Source organism: Oncorhynchus clarkii, chromosome 32, assembly GCF_045791955.1.
Source record: "Oncorhynchus clarkii lewisi isolate Uvic-CL-2024 chromosome 32, UVic_Ocla_1.0, whole genome shotgun sequence".
NCBI classification, from domain to species: domain Eukaryota; kingdom Metazoa; phylum Chordata; class Actinopteri; order Salmoniformes; family Salmonidae; genus Oncorhynchus; species Oncorhynchus clarkii.
Genome location: NC_092178.1, coordinates 25,186,050 through 25,207,980, shown reverse-complemented (window position 1 = coordinate 25,207,980; position 21,931 = coordinate 25,186,050). Strand labels below are relative to the sequence as shown.

At 50.3% G+C, this 21,931-nt stretch overlaps 1 protein-coding gene across 6 annotated transcripts in view; it reads right to left on the bottom strand.

Annotated features, from left to right (window-relative positions):
* Positions 1–1,017: 1,017 nt before the first annotated feature.
* Positions 1,018–21,931, bottom strand: part of LOC139392133 (phosphatase and actin regulator 4A-like) — a 60,310-nt gene continuing 39,396 nt past the window's right edge. For all 6 annotated transcript variants that reach the window (XM_071139861.1, XM_071139860.1, XM_071139863.1 and 3 more), the window contains 8 exons: positions 20,214–20,805; positions 19,747–20,006; positions 19,280–19,445; positions 19,103–19,158; positions 5,572–5,633; positions 5,236–5,373; positions 2,779–2,855; positions 1,018–2,547 (listed from right to left, as the gene is read on the bottom strand). In XM_071139861.1, the coding sequence (XP_070995962.1) occupies positions 2,532–2,547; positions 2,779–2,855; positions 5,236–5,373; positions 5,572–5,633; positions 19,103–19,158; positions 19,280–19,445; positions 19,747–20,006; positions 20,214–20,805 (1,367 nt within the window). In that variant the 3' untranslated portion in view covers positions 1,018–2,531. The remainder of the gene's footprint in view (positions 2,548–2,778; positions 2,856–5,235; positions 5,374–5,571; positions 5,634–19,102; positions 19,159–19,279; positions 19,446–19,746; positions 20,007–20,213; positions 20,806–21,931) is intronic.

The window sequence follows — 21,931 nt, the reverse complement described above, 5'->3', positions numbered from 1 at the left end:
TAGCAGACAGTCTTATCCAGAGCGACTTACAAGTAGTGAGTGCATTCATTTTTATTTTTTTCCTTCCCCTGATGGTTCGAGAGCCAATGCTACGGTACCGTTTGCCAGACAGTAGCAGAGTCAACAGTCTATGGCTTGGGAGGCTGAAGTCTACGGCAATTTTCTGGGCCTTCCTCTGACACCGCCTGATAGAGGTCCTGGAGGGCAGGGAGCTCGGCCCCAGTGATGTACTGGGCTGTTCGCACCACCCTCTGTAGTGCTTTGCGGTCGAGGGCTGTGCATTTGCCATACCAAGCAGTTATGCAGCCAGTCATGATACTCTCGATGATGCAGCGGTTCTTAATGACGTCGGTATCGGTAAGGACCCACTGACGGCTATTGCGGGTGGAACACATTGTCCACAATTGATAGTGTAAAGACTCAATGAAATAAAATAAAAAATGGAACATTAAAAACAGAATACATCAAAGATGAAAGGCAATAAAGAAAGAGTGGAAGAGTATTAGATATTAGTTCACTTTGCTAAAAAAAAAAAGGCATAATAATATTCTTGGGCCAATTGGCTTAGAAGAACTAACATGAGGTAGAATGGGCACATTTAATATGTATTTCTATTACGCGACTCCATGATTAGCAATTCAAAGGCTGAAGAGAGGAGCGAATAGGACCCGATTTAACTTGGGGCTCGATGTGCAGTATGATATAACATGTCTGATCGAGGAAGGCTGTTTATCCCATGAACCAGTGGTCGAAGAAGATACACAAGAATACTCTATTGCCATAGTTAGGGTACACGGTAGACTACACTTCTCATCTGCATGTATGGCGATAGGAAAGACTCATAATAGTTTCAAGGCTATTGTTGACCCAAAAAAACACACACAAATGCCCTGTATTTTCCACCCAGAATAGAAGTTGCAAGTAGCAGACAAACTATACAGTTTGTGTAATACTGCCCTCACATGGAGTACTTTTTAAAAGGCAAATGGTTGGGAAAATGACAAGTAGACAACATTCTTCATGATAAACCATTTATTTTAATTTGAGTGCAAGTTGACCATTCATTTATACAATAGGTTTGCAAATCATTTTAAAGATCTCTTCATAAAAAACATCTGCAAAATAAGGGGACGCTTTTTCTGTACCAATTTCTGTAACATTATTAGAAAATAGCACTGTTGTAATACTTTAATTACATTTAAAAGACATTTTTGTTAACATTAGGAAGACATGCAGTATTTAATATAAAGTAAATACAGCTGAGGCCAACCATTGGCCTACATACAAAGTAACATAATAAAAACAAAATGTTTAAGTAAAAATATATCCATGTTCCTGCTGCAGGCCTTCAACACCATCCGTGAAATAATTATAGTGCATGTAAGCTTTGTTAGGTCTTATTCAATTATTCTAATGTTTCAAATTTTACAAATTACATTTTTTTAAACTTTAAATTCCCATTTTAACAATACGGTGCCTTATTACTATGCCTGAAAAAACAATTAGTTAGCTTGTATTATTGGCTGTCAGAAAATGTACAGAATACAGTAAAAATGCACATCATTGTGTATGGGGAGAATGGAGCTGTTGAATAAGATCTAGGTCTATGTAAAACAGCTAGTAAGCTGACTAGTTGAGGCTACATTTGAGTTTCCTTTAACTAAACCCGTCACTGATATATGTAGGCTACATATAGCCATTTCACATTTCCTCTGTACAGTTTTCATACCCCTCCATGTATTGTCCCAACAGCAATAAGGCTAGTACCAGTGGGTACACACACACACACACACACACACATTGGAGGGTTTCACCAGTGTCATGTAGTCTAACAAAGTTCAGTATCTCATTTACTTGGACATTAAATCGTTAGTACCACCGTGTACGAATGTCAACCATCATCATGATCAACAATCAATACGTACACAATTCTTTCCTCTTCTCAAATAAAAATATGGCAAAGTGTTGAGGGAAGTCTAAAAAGCAGGTGCAGAAGGCCTCTTGGGAATATTCTTACCTTAGGCAGCGACAGAGAATGTCGATGTGATGAACAAAACAGGACATTCTCTGTCAAACTCTGTCCCTTTTGTCATGCCTATCGTAAGTCACAGTGTTGGCACAGCGAAGTAACAAAATGTCCTCTGAAATAGGCCTAAACCACCACCTCTGTTGTTCTCCTCCTGGGTCATCTTGTCAGGAAGCTCAACGCTGCAGTACAGTAGTACCAGTAGCCCCATGGTTTGAGGGCTTGGACCGAACGGACTCACCTCTAGTCCGTGGCTTCAACAATGACTGGATAGACCAAGGGACCACATCCACAAATTCATAGTCCATGGTCACAGATAGGCCATGGTTTCAGATACAGCCATCAATACTGTGCCTTCCGGGAGAGGAACAGGCTTGTTCCAGGACAAGGGAATGTGGTAATTGCAGTCACCAGGGGGTCTGTGCGTTCCATATTGGAGTCCTGCAAACCCCCGGCTCCGTATTGCATTTAACTTCTTCTTTTGCAGCCAGGCCAGGGAGCACAGCTAAGGCCGATGGAATCTGAGGAGTGAGGATGGAGGAAAGTCATGGCTAGGAAGATATAGGGCTGCAACTTACAACATTCAACAACAGTTGAGGTTTAGAGGAATCCTGGTTAGTTTAGAGTTCCAGGCCTGGATATAAGTAAATAAATATTAATCATAAAGTTGGAAGAAATGTTGAAGTGTTCAGCTAAATCTGAGGAGTCATTTTTAATAATTTATAGATATTGGTGTTGTATAGGACACTAACCTGGTATAGATCCTGCTCTCTTCATGAACCTCCATCTCAGAGCTCTTGAACTCATTAAGTTCCTTGCGGATGGCAGCCTAGATAGAAAATAATAGAGGGGGAAGATGCATCACATAACACCGGAGTCACTATACTGGCAGGAACAACCTAGAGCAGTTCTACTTTGTAATTCTGTACAGTACAGACAAATAGATCAAACGATTAGTGCCTAGACTTCAGGCTTTTTTCAATGAGAATTAATTGACAAGCAAGCCAGTGTCTGCTCTTCTCTCCAGCTGAGTCAGACAAACTCCGGCAAAAAAATAAAATGTCTCTTTCAGGACCCTGTCTTTCAAAGATAATTTGTAAAAATCCAAACAACTTCACAGATCTTCATTGTCAAGCGTTTAAACACCGTTTCCCATGCTTGTTCAATGAACCATAAACAGTTAATGAATATGCACCTGTGGAACGGTCGTTAAGACACTAACAGCTTACAGACGGTAGGGTCCCTGCTCATGCCCAGGGTCCCTGTTCATCTGCATGAACATTCCTTAGGCATGCTGCAAGGAGGCATGAGGACTGTAGATGTGTCCAGGGCAATAAATTGCAATGTCCATACTGTGAGAAGCCTAAGACAGCGCTACAGGGAGACAGGACAGACAGCTGATCGTCCTCGCAGTGGCAGACCACGTGTAACAACACCTGCCAAGGATCGGTACATCCGAACATCACACCTGCGGGACAGGTACAGGATGGCAACAACAACTGCCTGAGTTACACCAGGAACGCACAATCCCTCCATCAGTGCTCCGACTGTCCGCAACAGGCTGAGAGAGGCTGGACTGGGGGCTTGTAGGCCTGTTGTAAGGCAGGTCCTCACCAGACATCAACGACAACAATGTCACCTATGGGCACAAACCCACCGTCGCTAGACCAGACAGGACTAGCAAAATGTGCTCTTCAACGACGAGTCGCGGTTTTGTCTCACCAGGGGTGATGGTCAGATTCGCGTTTATCGTCGAAGGAATGAGCGTTACACTGAGCTCTGTACTCTGGACCGGGATCGATTCGGAGGTGGAGGGTCCATCATGGTCTGGGGCGGTGTGTCACAGCATCATCGGACTGAGCTTGTTGTCATTGCAGGCAATCTCAACGCTGTGCGTTACAGGGAAGACATCCTCCTCCCTCATGTGGTATCCTTCCCGAAGTCTCATCCTGACATGACCCTCCAGCATGACAATGCCACCAGCCATACTGCTTGTTCTGTGCATGATTTGTCAGCGTTCTGCCATGGCCAGCGAAGAGCCCAGATCTCAATCTCATTGAGCGTGTCTGGGACCTGTTGGATCGGAGGGTGAGGGTCAGGGCTATTTCCCCCCAGATATCTCACAGCAAGAACTGCCAAATCTGGTGTAGTCCATGCGGAGGAGATGCACTGCAGTAGTTAATGCAGCTGGTGGCCACACCAGATACTGACTGTTACTTTCGATTTTGACCCCCCCTTTGTTTAGGGACACATTATTCCATTACTATTAGTCACATGTCTGTGGAACTTATTCAGTTTGTCTCAGTTGTTGAATCTTATGTTCATACAAATATTTACACATGTTAAGTTTGCTGAAAATAAACACAGTTGACAGTGGGAGGACCTTTCTTTTTTTGCGATGGCACACGTATCCAAATCCTGCCTCATATCCAAATCCTGGCACCTCAGAACTTCCATCCAATCATAATGAATATGAACTCATATGAACTTCTCAATAGTTTAACTTGCCAATGAAAGTTCTGCAAATTAAAAAAAATAAAACCGCAAATGTCAGTTCTCATCTAAGAAATGGTGACGGATTTTAAACCTCAATAGCAAAAAGTATGCTATAATTTCTGTTTCAACCTCTTCTCCTAGCTTCACTGGACCAGGTAATATCCTGGGGACAACTCAGCACAGCCATTAAGAAGCGATTATATTGCATTCTTGGGATTTTTGTTTGACACAGTATGTGTCTGGAATTCAAAACCCTGCTGAAATGATAAAAGATCTCTCAGTATGAAGAGGTTTAAACCTCAGAAGACTTCCTGGTATAAATAAAGGTACAAAGGTTTAAAAGTGTATGACAGGCTGTTATTACTATGATTCTCTATTACAGTTGAGGAGCACACTTACCATTTTTTACAACCTTATATTAATCATCTCCAGGACCACCTCAACATATGAAAATAGCTATGTTTATGTTTTGTAGTAAAAAAAGATGACATCTACCAATTAGTAGACAATTAGGCAATTTGTAGTTAATGCATACTCATAGTTGGTCAAAATCACATGATGCACACTGATGATGTCATTGGAAACATCCATCTTCCTCCATATTTTTTCACAAAACATATAAACGCGCCATTGTCACATGATGTTGGGATGGTGCTGGAGATGATTAATATGAAGCTGAACATTTTTGAAAATGCCCTTTAACTGAGTCTCACCTTATCAGAGGGCGTGAGCTTGGTCCAGGGTTTGTCTGCACGGCGGTCATAGTCTTGAGTTGTGGTACACTCTACGTACTCATGGAAACGCAGGATCTTCCTGGCCTGAAGCTCTGCTATGGTGGGCCTCTGGGACAGCTGCAGGGTAGAAAGAAAACACACTGACTGTCTGGAACTAAAATGCTAAGTTAACACTTTATGGTGATTAGTTACATTTGAGTGTTTTATTTGTATATCTGTGTATGATTGTTTTGTCACCGGAGTGTGTGTATATATGCAGGATAATGTACTGTATCTTTGTGTGTTTTCATTCTGCAGTGTGTGTGTCAGGCTAACCTTTCTCGTTAGTCTGCGTTTGATCTCGCTCCTCTCTGCCCTGATATCAGCTTCGTTCCTGGCTACAATAAGACAAGACATTCCATCAGAGGCCAGACAGAAACACTGCAGTCATTTAGAGGCCAGACAGACAGAAACACTGCAGTCAGTTAGAGGACAGACAGACAGAAACACTGCAGTCAGTTAGAGGACAGACAGACAGACAGAAACACTGCAGTCAGTTAGAGGACAGACAGACAGAAAGAGGACAGACAGACAGACAGAAACACTGCAGTCAGTTAGAGGACAGACAGACAGACAGAAACACTGCAGTCGGTTAGAGGACAGACAGAAACACTGCAGTCGGTTAGAGGACAGACAGAAACACTGCAGTCGGTTAGAGGACAGACAGAAACACTGCAGTCGGTTAGAGGACAGACAGAAACACTGCAGTCGGTTAGAGGACAGACAGACAGACAGACAGAAACACTGCAGTCGGTTAGAGGACAGACAGAAACACTGCAGTCAGTTAGAGGACAGACAGACAGAAAGAGGACAGACAGACAGACAGAAACACTGCAGTCAGTTAGAGGACAGACAGACAGACAGAAACACTGCAGTCGGTTAGAGGACAGACAGAAACACTGCAGTCGGTTAGAGGACAGACAGAAACACTGCAGTCGGTTAGAGGACAGACAGAAACACTGCAGTCGGTTAGAGGCCAGAAAGAAACACCGCAGTCGGTCAGAGGCAGGCAGGCAGTCGGTCAGAGGCAAGACAGAAACACCGCAGTCGGTTAGAGGACAGACAGAAACACTGCAGTCAGTTAGAGGACAGACAGAAATACCGCAGTCAGTTAGAGGACAGACAAACAACGCAGTCGGTTAGAGGACAGACAGACACCGCAGTCGGTTAGAGGACAGACAGACACCGCAGTCGGTTAGAGGACAGACAGACACCGCAGTCGGTTAGAGGACAGACATACACCGCAGTCGGTTAGAGGACAGACACCGCAGTCGGTAAGAGGACAGACATAAACACCGCAGTCGGTTAGAGGACAGACAGAAACACCGCAGTCGGTTAGAGGACAGACAGACACCGCAGTCGGTTAGAGGACAGACAGACACCGCAGTCGGTTAGAGGACAGACAGACACTGCAGTCGGTTAGAGGACAGACAGACACCGCAGTCGGTTAGAGGACAGACAGACACCGCAGTCGGTTAGAGGACAGACAGACACCGCATTCGGTTAGAGGACAGACAGACACCGCAGTCGGTTAGAGGACAGACAGACACCGCAGTCGGTTAGAGGACAGACAGACACCGCAGTCGGTTAGAGGACAGACATACACCGCAGTCGGTTAGAGGACAGACACCGCAGTCGGTTAGAGGACAGACATAAACACCGCAGTCGGTTAGAGGACAGACAGAAACACCGCAGTCGGTTAGAGGCCAGACAGAAACACCGCAGTCGGTCAGAGGCCAGACAGAAACACCGCAGTCGGTCAGAGGCCAGACAGAAACACCGCAGTCGGTCAAAGGCCAGACAGAAACACCGCAGTCGGTCAGAGGCCAGACAGAAACACCGCAGTCGGTTAGAGGACAGACAGAAACACTGCAGTCGGTCAGAGGCCAGACAGAAACACTGCAGTCGGTCAGAGGCCAGACAGAGACACCGCAGTCGGTCAGAGGCAGGCAGGCAGTCAGTCAGAGGATAGACAGAAACACCGCAGTCAGTTAGAGGACAGACAGAAACACCGCAGTCGGTTAGAGGACAGACAGAAACACCGCAGTCGGTTAGAGGACAGACAGAAACAACGCAGTCGGTCAGAGGCCAGACAGAAACACTGCAGTCGGTTAGAGGACAGACAGAAACACCGCAGTCGGTTAGAGGACAGACAGAAACACCGCAGTCGGTCAGAGGCCAGACAGAAACACCGCAGTCGGTTAGAGGACAGACAGAAACACTGCAGTCGGTCAGAGGCCAGACAGAAACACTGCAGTCGGTCAGAGGCCAGACAGAAACACTGCAGTCGGTCAGAGGATAGACAGAAACACCGCAGTCAGTTAGAGGACAGACAGAAACACTGCAGTCAGTTAGAGGACAGACAGAAACACTGCAGTCGGTTAGAGGGCAGACAGAAACACTGCAGTCGGTTAGAGGACAGACAGACACCGCGGTCGGTTAGAGGACAGACATAAACACCGCAGTCGGTTAGAGGACAGACAGAAACACCGCAGTCGGTCAGAGGCCAGACAGAAACACTGCAGTCGGTCAGAGGCCAGACAGAAACACCGCAGTCGGTTAGAGGACAGACAGAAACACCGCAGTCGGTTAGAGGACAGACAGAAACACTGCAGTCGGTCAGAGGCCAGACAGAAACACTGCAGTCGGTCAGAGGCCAGACAGAAACACCGCAGTCGGTCAGAGGCAGGCAGGCAGTCGGTCAGAGGCCAGACAGAAACACCGCAGTCGGTCAGAGGCCAGACAGAAACACCGCAGTCGGTCAGAGGCCAGACATAAACACTGCAGTCGGTCAGAGGCCAGACAGAAACACTGCAGTCGGTCAGAGGCAGGCAGGCAGTCAGTCAGAGGATAGACAGAAACACCGCAGTCAGTTAGAGGACAGACAGAAACACCGCAGTCGGTTAGAGGACAGACAGAAACACCGCAGTCGGTCAGAGGCCAGACAGAAACACCGCAGTCGGTCAGAGGCCAGACAGAAACACCGCAGTCGGTCAGAGGCCAGACAGAAACACCGCAGTCGGTTAGAGGACAGACAGAAACACCGCAGTCGGTTAGAGGACAGACAGAAACACCGCAGTCGGTTAGAGGCCAGACAGAAACACTGCAGTCGGTCAGAGGCCAGACAGAAACACTGCAGTCGGTCAGAGGCCAGACAGAAACACTGCAGTCGGTCAGAGGATAGACAGAAACACCGCAGTCAGTTAGAGGACAGACAGAAACACTGCAGTCAGTTAGAGGACAGACAGAAACACTGCAGTCGGTTAGAGGGCAGACAGAAACACTGCAGTCGGTTAGAGGACAGACAGACACCGCGGTCGGTTAGAGGACAGACATAAACACCGCAGTCGGTTAGAGGACAGACAGAAACACCGCAGTCGGTTAGAGGACAGACAGAAACACTGCAGTCGGTCAGAGGCCAGACAGAAACACCGCAGTCGGTCAGAGGCAGGCAGGCAGTCAGTCAGAGGATAGACAGAAACACAGCAGTCGGTCAGAGGCCAGACAGAAACACCGCAGTCGGTTAGAGGACAGACAGAAACACCGCAGTCGGTTAGAGGGCAGACAGACAGACAGAAACACTGCAGTCGGTCAGAGGCCACACAGAAACAATGCAGTCGGTCAGAGGCAGGCAGGCAGTCGGTCAGAGGCAAGACAGAAACACTGCAGTTGGTTAGAGGGCAGACAGACAGAAACACCGCAGTCGGTCAGAGGCAGGCAGGCAGTCGGTCAGAGGCAAGACAGAAACACCGCAGTCGGTCAGAGGCAAGACAGAAACACCGCAGTCGGTCAGAGGCAGGCAGGCAGTCGGTCAGAGGCAAGACAGAAACACTGCAGTTGGTTAGAGGGCAGACAGACAGAAACACCGCAGTCAGTCAGAGGCAGGCAGGCAGTCGGTCAGAGGCAAGACAGAAACACCGCAGTCGGTCAGAGGCAAGACAGAAACACCGCAGTCGGTCAGAGGCAAGACAGAAACACCGCAGTCGGTCAGAGGCAAGACAGAAACACCGCAGTCGGTCAGAGGCCAGACAGAAACACAGCAGTCGGTCAGAGGCCAGACAGAAACACCGCAGTCGGTCAGAGGCCAGACAGAAACACCGCAGTCGGTCAGAGGCCAGACAGAAACACCGCAGTCGGTCAGAGGCCAGACAGAAACACTGCAGTCGGTCAGAGGCCAGACAGAAACACTGCAGTCGGTCAGAGGCAGGCAGGCAGTCAGTCAGAGGATAGACAGAAACACCGCAGTCAGTTAGAGGACAGACAGAAACACTGCAGTCAGTTAGAGGACAGACAGAAACACTGCAGTCGGTTAGAGGGCAGACAGACAGACAGAAACACTGCAGTCGGTCAGAGGACAGACAGAAACACCGCAGTCGGTTAGAGGCCAGACAGAAACACCGCAGTCGGTCAGAGGCCAGACAGAAACACCGCAGTCGGTCAGAGGCCAGACAGAAACACCGCAGTCGGTCAAAGGCCAGACAGAAACACCGCAGTCGGTCAGAGGCCAGACAGAAACACCGCAGTCGGTTAGAGGACAGACAGAAACACTGCAGTCGGTCAGAGGCCAGACAGAAACACTGCAGTCGGTCAGAGGCCAGACAGAGACACCGCAGTCGGTCAGAGGCAGGCAGGCAGTCAGTCAGAGGACAGACAGAAACACCGCAGTCGGTTAGAGGACAGACAGAAACACCGCAGTCGGTTAGAGGACAGACAGAAACAACGCAGTCGGTCAGAGGCCAGACAGAAACACTGCAGTCGGTTAGAGGACAGACAGAAACACCGCAGTCGGTTAGAGGACAGACAGAAACACCGCAGTTGGTCAGAGGCCAGACAGAAACACCGCAGTCGGTTAGAGGACAGACAGAAACACTGCAGTCGGTCAGAGGCCAGACAGAAACACTGCAGTCGGTCAGAGGCCAGACAGAAACACTGCAGTCGGTCAGAGGATAGACAGAAACACTGCAGTCGGTCAGAGGCCAGACAGAAACACCGCAGTCGGTTAGAGGACAGACAGAAACACCGCAGTCGGTTAGAGGACAGACAGAAACACTGCAGTCGGTCAGAGGCCAGACAGAAACACTGCAGTCGGTCAGAGGCCAGACAGAAACACCGCAGTCGGTCAGAGGCAGGCAGGCAGTCGGTCAGAGGCCAGACAGAAACACCGCAGTCGGTCAGAGGCCAGACAGAAACACCGCAGTCGGTCAGAGGCCAGACATAAACACTGCAGTCGGTCAGAGGCCAGACAGAAACACTGCAGTCGGTCAGAGGCAGGCAGGCAGTCAGTCAGAGGATAGACAGAAACACCGCAGTCAGTTAGAGGACAGACAGAAACACCGCAGTCGGTTAGAGGACAGACAGAAACACCGCAGTCGGTCAGAGGCCAGACAGAAACACCGCAGTCGGTCAGAGGCCAGACAGAAACACCGCAGTCGGTCAGAGGCCAGACAGAAACACCGCAGTCGGTCAGAGGACAGACAGAAACACCGCAGTCGGTTAGAGGACAGACAGAAACACCGCAGTCGGTTAGAGGCCAGACAGAAACACTGCAGTCGGTCAGAGGCCAGACAGAAACACTGCAGTCGGTCAGAGGCCAGACAGAAACACTGCAGTCGGTCAGAGGATAGACAGAAACACCGCAGTCAGTTAGAGGACAGACAGAAACACTGCAGTCAGTTAGAGGACAGACAGAAACACTGCAGTCGGTTAGAGGGCAGACAGAAACACTGCAGTCGGTTAGAGGACAGACAAACACTGCAGTCGGTTAGAGGACAGACAGACACCGCGGTCGGTTAGAGGACAGACATAAACACTGCAGTCGGTTAGAGGACAGACAGAAACACCGCAGTCGGTTAGAGGACAGACAGAAACACCGCAGTCGGTCAGAGGCCAGACAGAAACACTGCAGTCGGTCAGAGGCCAGACAGAAACACCGCAGTCGGTCAGAGGCAGGCAGGCAGTCAGTCAGAGGATAGACAGAAACACAGCAGTCGGTCAGAGGCCAGACAGAAACACCGCAGTCGGTTAGAGGACAGACAGAAACACTGCAGTCGGTTAGAGGGCAGACAGACAGACAGAAACACTGCAGTCGGTCAGAGGCCACACAGAAACAATGCAGTCGGTCAGAGGCAGGCAGGCAGTCGGTCAGAGGCAAGACAGAAACACTGCAGTTGGTTAGAGGGCAGACAGACAGAAACACCGCAGTCGGTCAGAGGCAGGCAGGCAGTCGGTCAGAGGCAAGACAGAAACACCGCAGTCGGTCAGAGGCAAGACAGAAACACCGCAGTCGGTCAGAGGCAGGCAGGCAGTCGGTCAGAGGCAAGACAGAAACACTGCAGTTGGTTAGAGGGCAGACAGACAGAAACACTGCAGTCAGTCAGAGGCAGGCAGGCAGTCGGTCAGAGGCAAGACAGAAACACCGCAGTCGGTCAGAGGCAAGACAGAAACACCGCAGTCGGTCAGAGGCAAGACAGAAACACCGCAGTCGGTCAGAGGCAAGACAGAAACACCGCAGTCGGTCAGAGGCCAGACAGAAACACAGCAGTCGGTCAGAGGCCAGACAGAAACACCGCAGTCGGTCAGAGGCCAGACAGAAACACCGCAGTCGGTCAGAGGCCAGACAGAAACACTGCAGTCGGTTAGAGGACAGACAGAAACACCGCAGTCGGTTAGAGGACAGACAGAAACACCGCAGTCGGTCAGAGGCCAGACAGAAACACCGCAGTCGGTTAGAGGACAGACAGAAACACTGCAGTCGGTCAGAGGCCAGACAGAAACACTGCAGTCGGTCAGAGGCCAGACAGAAACACTGCAGTCGGTCAGAGGATAGACAGAAACACCGCAGTCAGTTAGAGGACAGACAGAAACACTGCAGTCAGTTAGAGGACAGACAGAAACACTGCAGTCGGTTAGAGGGCAGACAGAAACACTGCAGTCGGTTAGAGGACAGACAGACACCGCGGTCGGTTAGAGGACAGACATAAACACCGCAGTCGGTTAGAGGACAGACAGAAACACCGCAGTCGGTCAGAGGCCAGACAGAAACACTGCAGTCGGTCAGAGGCCAGACAGAAACACCGCAGTCGGTTAGAGGACAGACAGAAACACCGCAGTCGGTTAGAGGACAGACAGAAACACTGCAGTCGGTCAGAGGCCAGACAGAAACACTGCAGTCGGTCAGAGGCCAGACAGAAACACCGCAGTCGGTCAGAGGCAGGCAGGCAGTCGGTCAGAGGCCAGACAGAAACACCGCAGTCGGTCAGAGGCCAGACAGAAACACCGCAGTCGGTCAGAGGCCAGACATAAACACTGCAGTCGGTCAGAGGCCAGACAGAAACACTGCAGTCGGTCAGAGGCAGGCAGGCAGTCAGTCAGAGGATAGACAGAAACACCGCAGTCAGTTAGAGGACAGACAGAAACACCGCAGTCGGTTAGAGGACAGACAGAAACACCGCAGTCGGTCAGAGGCCAGACAGAAACACCGCAGTCGGTCAGAGGCCAGACAGAAACACCGCAGTCGGTTAGAGGACAGACAGAAACACCGCAGTCGGTTAGAGGACAGACAGAAACACCGCAGTCAGTTAGAGGACAGACAGAAACACCGCAGTCGGTTAGAGGACAGACAGAAACACCGCAGTCGGTCAGAGGCCAGACAGAAACACCGCAGTCGGTCAGAGGACAGACAGAAACACCGCAGTCGGTTAGAGGACAGACAGAAACACCGCAGTCGGTTAGAGGACAGACAGAAACACCGCAGTCGGTTAGAGGCCAGACAGAAACACTGCAGTCGGTCAGAGGCCAGACAGAAACACTGCAGTCGGTCAGAGGCCAGACAGAAACACTGCAGTCGGTCAGAGGATAGACAGAAACACCGCAGTCAGTTAGAGGACAGACAGAAACACTGCAGTCAGTTAGAGGACAGACAGAAACACTGCAGTCGGTTAGAGGGCAGACAGAAACACTGCAGTCGGTTAGAGGACAGACAGACACCGCGGTCGGTTAGAGGACAGACATAAACACTGCAGTCGGTTAGAGGACAGACAGAAACACCGCAGTCGGTTAGAGGACAGACAGAAACACCGCAGTCGGTCAGAGGCCAGACAGAAACACCGCAGTCGGTCAGAGGCAGGCAGGCAGTCAGTCAGAGGATAGACAGAAACACAGCAGTCGGTCAGAGGCCAGACAGAAACACCGCAGTCGGTTAGAGGACAGACAGAAACACCGCAGTCGGTTAGAGGGCAGACAGACAGACAGAAACACTGCAGTCGGTCAGAGGCCACACAGAAACAATGCAGTCGGTCAGAGGCAGGCAGGCAGTCGGTCAGAGGCAAGACAGAAACACTGCAGTTGGTTAGAGGGCAGACAGACAGAAACACCGCAGTCGGTCAGAGGCAGGCAGGCAGTCGGTCAGAGGCAAGACAGAAACACCGCAGTCGGTCAGAGGCAAGACAGAAACACCGCAGTCGGTCAGAGGCAGGCAGGCAGTCGGTCAGAGGCAAGACAGAAACACTGCAGTTGGTTAGAGGGCAGACAGACAGAAACACCGCAGTCAGTCAGAGGCAGGCAGGCAGTCGGTCAGAGGCAAGACAGAAACACCGCAGTCGGTCAGAGGCAAGACAGAAACACCGCAGTCGGTCAGAGGCAAGACAGAAACACCGCAGTCGGTCAGAGGCAAGACAGAAACACCGCAGTCGGTCAGAGGCCAGACAGAAACACAGCAGTCGGTCAGAGGCCAGACAGAAACACCGCAGTCGGTCAGAGGCCAGACAGAAACACCGCAGTCGGTCAGAGGCCAGACAGAAACACCGCAGTCGGTCAGAGGCCAGACAGAAACACTGCAGTCGGTCAGAGGCCAGACAGAAACACTGCAGTCGGTCAGAGGCAGGCAGGCAGTCAGTCAGAGGATAGACAGAAACACCGCAGTCAGTTAGAGGACAGACAGAAACACTGCAGTCAGTTAGAGGACAGACAGAAACACTGCAGTCGGTTAGAGGGCAGACAGACAGACAGAAACACTGCAGTCGGTCAGATGCAAGACAGAAACACTGCAGTCGGTCAGAGGCCACACAGAAACAATGCAGTCGTCAGAGGCAGGCAGGCAGTCGGTCAGAGGCAAGACAGAAACACTGCAGTTGGTTAGAGGGCAGACAGACAGAAACACCGCAGTCGGTCAGAGGCAGGCAGGCAGTCGGTCAGAGGCAAGACAGAAACACCGCAGTCGGTCAGAGGCAAGACAGAAACACCGCAGTCGGTCAGAGGCAGGCAGGCAGTCGGTCAGAGGCAAGACAGAAACACTGCAGTTGGTTAGAGGGCAGACAGACAGAAACACCGCAGTCGGTCAGAGGCAGGCAGGCAGTCGGTCAGAGGCAAGACAGAAACACCGCAGTCGGTCAGAGGCAAGACAGAAACACTGCAGTCGGTCAGAGGCCAGACAGAAACACCGCAGTCGGTCAGAGGCCAGACAGAAACACCGCAGTCGGTTAGAGGACAGACAGAAACTCCGCAGTCGGTTAGAGGACAGACAGAAACACTTCAGTCGGTCAGAGGCCAGACAGAAACACTGCAGTCGGTCAGAGGCCAGACAGAAACACAGCAGTCGGTCAGAGGCAGGCAGGCAGTCAGTCAGAGGATAAACAGAAACACCGCAGTCAGTTAGAGGACAGACAGAAACACTGCAGTCGGTTAGAGGGCAGACAGACAGACAGAAACACTGCAGTCGGTCAGAGGCCACACAGAAACAATGCAGTCGGTCAGAGGCAGGCAGGCAGTCGGTCAGAGGCAAGACAGAAACACTGCAGTTGGTTAGAGGCCAGACAGAAACACTGCAGTCGGTCAGAGGCCAGACAGAAACACTGCAGTCGGTCAGAGGCCAGACAGAAACACTGCAGTCGGTCAGAGGATAGACAGAAACACCGCAGTCAGTTAGAGGACAGACAGAAACACTGCAGTCAGTTAGAGGACAGACAGAAACACTGCAGTCGGTTAGAGGGCAGACAGAAACACTGCAGTCGGTTAGAGGACAGACAGACACCGCGGTCGGTTAGAGGACAGACATAAACACCGCAGTCGGTTAGAGGACAGACAGAAACACCGCAGTCGGTTAGAGGACAGACAGAAACACCGCAGTCGGTCAGAGGCCAGACAGAAACACTGCAGTCGGTCAGAGGCCAGACAGAAACACCGCAGTCGGTCAGAGGCAGGCAGGCAGTCAGTCAGAGGATAGACAGAAACACAGCAGTCGGTCAGAGGCCAGACAGAAACACCGCAGTCGGTTAGAGGACAGACAGAAACACCGCAGTCGGTTAGAGGGCAGACAGACAGACAGAAACACTGCAGTCGGTCAGAGGCCACACAGAAACAATGCAGTCGGTCAGAGGCAGGCAGGCAGTCGGTCAGAGGCAAGACAGAAACACTGCAGTTGGTTAGAGGGCAGACAGACAGAAACACCGCAGTCGGTCAGAGGCAGGCAGGCAGTCGGTCAGAGGCAAGACAGAAACACCGCAGTCGGTCAGAGGCAAGACAGAAACACCGCAGTCGGTCAGAGGCAGGCAGGCAGTCGGTCAGAGGCAAGACAGAAACACTGCAGTTGGTTAGAGGGCAGACAGACAGAAACACCGCAGTCAGTCAGAGGCAGGCAGGCAGTCGGTCAGAGGCAAGACAGAAACACCGCAGTCGGTCAGAGGCAAGACAGAAACACCGCAGTCGGTCAGAGGCAAGACAGAAACACCGCAGTCGGTCAGAGGCAAGACAGAAACACCGCAGTCGGTCAGAGGCCAGACAGAAACACAGCAGTCGGTCAGAGGCCAGACAGAAACACCGCAGTCGGTCAGAGGCCAGACAGAAACACCGCAGTCGGTCAGAGGCCAGACAGAAACACCGCAGTCGGTCAGAGGCCAGACAGAAACACTGCAGTCGGTCAGAGGCCAGACAGAAACACTGCAGTCGGTCAGAGGCAGGCAGGCAGTCAGTCAGAGGATAGACAGAAACACCGCAGTCAGTTAGAGGACAGACAGAAACACTGCAGTCAGTTAGAGGACAGACAGAAACACTGCAGTCGGTTAGAGGGCAGACAGACAGACAGAAACACTGCAGTCGGTCAGAGGCAAGACAGAAACACTGCAGTCGGTCAGAGGCCACACAGAAACAATGCAGTCGTCAGAGGCAGGCAGGCAGTCGGTCAGAGGCAAGACAGAAACACTGCAGTTGGTTAGAGGGCAGACAGACAGAAACACCGCAGTCGGTCAGAGGCAGGCAGGCAGTCGGTCAGAGGCAAGACAGAAACACCGCAGTCGGTCAGAGGCAAGACAGAAACACCGCAGTCGGTCAGAGGCAGGCAGGCAGTCGGTCAGAGGCAAGACAGAAACACTGCAGTTGGTTAGAGGGCAGACAGACAGAAACACCGCAGTCGGTCAGAGGCAGGCAGGCAGTCGGTCAGAGGCAAGACAGAAACACCGCAGTCGGTCAGAGGCAAGACAGAAACACCGCAGTCGGTCAGAGGCCAGACAGAAACACCGCAGTCGGTCAGAGGCCAGACAGAAACACCGCAGTCGGTTAGAGGACAGACAGAAACACCGCAGTCGGTTAGAGGACAGACAGAAACACTTCAGTCGGTCAGAGGCCAGACAGAAACACTGCAGTCGGTCAGAGGCCAGACAGAAACACAGCAGTCGGTCAGAGGCAGGCAGGCAGTCAGTCAGAGGATAAACAGAAACACCGCAGTCAGTTAGAGGACAGACAGAAACACTGCAGTCGGTTAGAGGGCAGACAGACAGACAGAAACACTGCAGTCGGTCAGAGGCCACACAGAAACAATGCAGTCGGTCAGAGGCAGGCAGGCAGTCGGTCAGAGGCAAGACAGAAACACCGCAGTCGGTCAGAGGCAAGACAGAAACACCGCAGTCGGTCAGAGGCAGGCAGGCAGTCGGTCAGAGGCAAGACAGAAACACTGCAGTTGGTTAGAGGGCAGACAGACAGAAACACCGCAGTCGGTCAGAGGCAGGCAGGCAGTCGGTCAGAGGCAAGACAGAAACACTGCAGTCGGTCAGAGGCCAGACAGAAACACTGAAGTCGGTCAGAGGCCAGACAGAAACACCGCAGTCGGTCAGAGGCAGGCAGGCAGTCAGTCAGAGGATAGACAGAAACACCGCAGTCAGTTAGAGGACAGACAGAAACACTGCAGTCAGTTAGAGGACAGACAGAAACACTGCAGTCGGTTAGAGGGCAGACAGAAACACTGCAGTCAGTTAGAGGACAGACAGAAACACTGCAGTCGGTTAGAGGGCAGACAGACAGACAGAAACACTGCAGTCGGTCAGAGGCCACACAGAAACAATGCAGTCGGTCAGAGGCAGGCAGGCAGTCGGTCAGAGGCAAGACAGAAACACTGCAGTTGGTTAGAGGGCAGACAGACAGAAACACTGCAGTCGGTCAGAGGCAGGCAGGCAGTCGGTCAGAGGCAAGACAGAAACACCGCAGTCGGTCAGAGGCAAGACAGAAACACCGCAGTCGGTCAGAGGCAGGCAGGCAGGCGGTCAGAGGCAAGACAGAAACACTGCAGTTGGTTAGAGGGCAGACAGAAACACTGCAGTCGGTTAGAGGGCAGACAGACAGACAGAAACACTGCAGTCGGTCAGAGGTAAGACAGAAACACTGCAGTCGGTCAGAGGCCACACAGAAACAATGCAGTCGGTCAGAGGCCAGACAGAAACACCGCAGTCGGTCAGAGGCCAGACAGAAACACCGCAGTCGGTCAGAGACCAGACAGAAACACCGCAGTCGGTCAGAGGCCAGACAGAAACACCACAGTCGGTCAGAGGCCAGACAGAAACACCGCAGTCGGTCAGAGGCAGGCAGGCAGTCGGTCAGACAGACAGACAGAAACACCGCAGTCGGTCAGAGGCGGGCAGGCAGGCAGTTGGTCAGAGGCGGGCAGGCAGGCAGTCGGTCAGAGGCGGGCAGGCAGGCAGTCGGTCAGAGGCGGGCAGGCAGGCAGTCGGTCAGAGGCGGGCAGGCAGGCAGTCGGTCAGAGGCGGGCAGGCAGGCAGGCAGTCAGACAGAGACATACAGAGAGAAACAGAGACAGAGACAGACAGCACCCATATTCACTAAGCGTCTCAGAATAGGAGTGCTGATCTAGAATCTGTTTTTCCTTTTAGATCATAATGAATATGATTATATGGTCAGGGGGGACCTGATCCTAGACAAGCACTCAGGGCCCTGAGCTTCTCCTGGCGTCTACACAGCACAGGAGTTGTTTTAAATCAGTCTTTCCCCTCTCGGGAACAAGGACGTCCTTTGTCTAAGACGAACTCTGCACATTGTGTAGTCCTTTTACCAAGCTTTTAAGAAGCGCTTTCAGAGTAGTCTGAGGACAACCATAAGACATGTGAAAACATTCAATTTTGGATAACTGAGCAGAAATATGTTTTCGAAAATATAATCTCAACTTCTTAAAAAGTGTTGGCACTAACGTTTTGGTCCCAATGCTAAACTCAAGAACAAACAAGTGCAATGGTCAAAATACACAGTGAAGCAAGCCATATATTTTCTTGTATGGAAGTACTTTTACAGACCACTAGAGGGTAGACTGATGTATGGCAGATGTCTACAACACATTGACATCTCACACTGTATTAGATACAGTTTTGGTTACTAGTAAAACCAGAGAGATGCTTGTCTATTTAGATGTAACAGACATTAAAGCCGCTGAGGAGGGGAAATGAATGAAGCATGAAGTTGATATTGACTGGAAACATTATAATAAAACCTGACATAAAAATGCAGACAAAAAATATGATAGCGAGAGTGTTACCTGGAAGGATGTTTCTCTGCTCCAACTCCTCTGCTGTGGGTCTCTGACTCAACCTCCTGATTAAAGAAACACACAACACACGCCTGTTGATGATAGGGGAGCGCACACGCACACGTTCAGGATAGGGGAACACCCCTCCCCCCCTCCCAACACACACCCGTCTCTGGATGTAGTTACCTGTTGAGCGTAGTACCGATCTTGTTCCTGAGTGCCTCCCACTGCTCTCTGCTCTGCCAGCCGACTCCGTCCTGTCCTTCTCCTCCCTCCTGCTCCTCTCTCTCCTGCTGTCTCTCCAGCTTCAGGGCCAGGGTGTCCTTCCTCGTCACACGGCTCGCCAAGGCACCTGGGTGGTGCAGACAAAAACAGACACAGTTTAATTTGGGGCTCTGCATCACATTAGACTACTCATTTGCAAGTAGTAAAATGCATACAATGAAGGAAGAAAATCTAAAGACACAGGCTCAAATTGAATTTCCCTTATTGATGTTCACTAATAATGAAAGTGTCTTCCTAATAGTATTGTACTTTTTTTACTTCTGAGATTGAAATCAACACCAGCCCCATGTGATATCATCAACAGACTTCAGATCTACAATAAACACCAGACCCATGTGATATCATCAAAAGACTTTAGATCTACTTACTTGGTGGATCTTCGTCCTCGTCTTCATCGTCATCTCTGTAGAGGATGGGTCCGTCAGAGTCCGACTCCTCATCTTCATCCTCCTCACTGCTGTCTCCGTGCCCCCGGCCCTCTGGGATCACACTGACCCTGGGTTCCCCCATCAGACCCCTTCTGCTCCTGGGCTCCAGCTCAGGCTGCCTGGGGGGCTGGGAGGGCAGCATCCGCCTGGGGTGAAGCTTCTCCAACTCCTCCTCCATGTTGAAGTCATCATCCTCAGGTCTGGAGAGAGGGATCGAAAGAAAGAGGGACAAATGTCAACAATTGAGTCTGACTCTGTTGAATAGTGTGTGATCGTGTGTTTGAAGTATGTCTATAATTTTTCTGTTATGATCGGAGCCACATTTTTAGCTCAATATTGTTCCAGTTGATATTGTGGTTAATAGACATGCTGTGACATTATGGAAGCATGATAAGTTCAGCACTCACAGTCTGAGCAGTTCTATGGTGACGGGTAGAGAGCGTCGGACTCCAGCCTCAGTGAGGAACTCTGGAGGGGACTCAAACAGCATGGAGTGGGCTCTTTGGGATCCGTCTGGGTTAGCCTGGGCCGGGCTGGGGGAGCACAGGGCCCGCTGGATCAGGATGTGCAGGGGGATGGCTGGGACTGAGGCTGGGGGGTGGTTGGGTGGCTCTGTGGTGGGGCTGGGAGGATCCTTCTGATGGATAGGGAGGGGGACGGAGACAGAGTTGGGGAGAGGTAGGTGGGGGTGGGAGCTAGGAGTTGACATGGGTATATGGGACAGAGGTCGTGGTACAGGGTCAGAGGTGGGTAGTTGGAAGCCTACTGCCTTAAGGGTGTCCCGATTGGCATCTTGGTCAGCGCTGGGGGGTACAGAGACAGTAGGTATGGGGACTGGAACAGGGGCAGAACTAGATGGGAAGGAGGTCTCTGCCTCAAGGGACGGGTCGTCGGAGAGGCTCTTGGTGACGGGGCTCATCCTCTTGGGCGGAGTGGGTGGAGAGCGCCTGGTGGGGGCAGGAAACACGATGACACCACTGCCAGCCTGAGAGAGCTCCGCTATGGAACAAAAAAACAAACAGAATGAATACTGGTCATTTACAAGGACAGAACTGACAGAGGTCAGAGGGAGAGAGGGCATCAAAGCATCACATTCACACTTAAGCAAACTGGTTAAAAGGATTATGATGAGTTGTTTAGTTTCATGAAGGCACAATGCATTTTTAATCTGTGGATGGACGGGATATATTTTTTAAATCATGATGATATCAAATCTATTAGCAGCATGGCCCATATATTATCCTATGCTTCAGATGAAAATCATTCCGTGCAGTATCAAAACTGGAATTTGAAAACAACCTGAAAAGCATTTTATTAGTCTTAATCCATTCTTTTTAAGCATCTCCTGGCTTCCACACACAGCCTACAAACCACTGATGCAGACCTTTGGAACATCTACATTTAAAGTCTAATAAATCCATGTATTATAGCCTATACCTTCACAATAAATCCATGTATTATAGCCTATACCTTCACAATAAATCCATGTATTATAGCCTATACCTTCACAATAAATCCATGTAATATAGCCTATACCTTCACAATAAATCCATTACTTATTTTAGACAGGTCTGAAGATGCATATGAAGAAAATGTAGTCCATTTCAGAAGAACAGAATAGCATACCGAGTTGTCCTTATGTTAGGTACTGATCTGGCTATGCCATATGGCTGTGGACTACACTAGTTCATTTAGCAGACAAGATTTGCTTAGAATTCTATGGCATTATTTTATAAGTTAAAATAAGAAAAAAGGCATTGTTTCTTGCCTTAAAACCTTTTAAGGATGCTGTGAATTTTCGCAGCTTTTTGTTAAAAATCGTGCAACATTTCAAAGTCCTGCTACTCATGCCAGGAATATAGCATATGCATATGATAAGTATGTGTGTATAGAAAACACTCTGAAGTCTCTAAAACTGGTAAAATCGTGTCTCTGGCTATAACAGAGCGTGTTTAGGAGTAAAAATCCCAGGAAAAACTGTTCACCAAAAACACAAAAACAAAATTAATCCGCCAGTCTTTGAATTGTCTAAGGCGAAAGAAAATAGATCCGGTTCCGTTTACAACGCCTACAGCTTCCACACTTAGCACATTTATCCTTGGTGGGCTGAAGTATAGGCACTTCC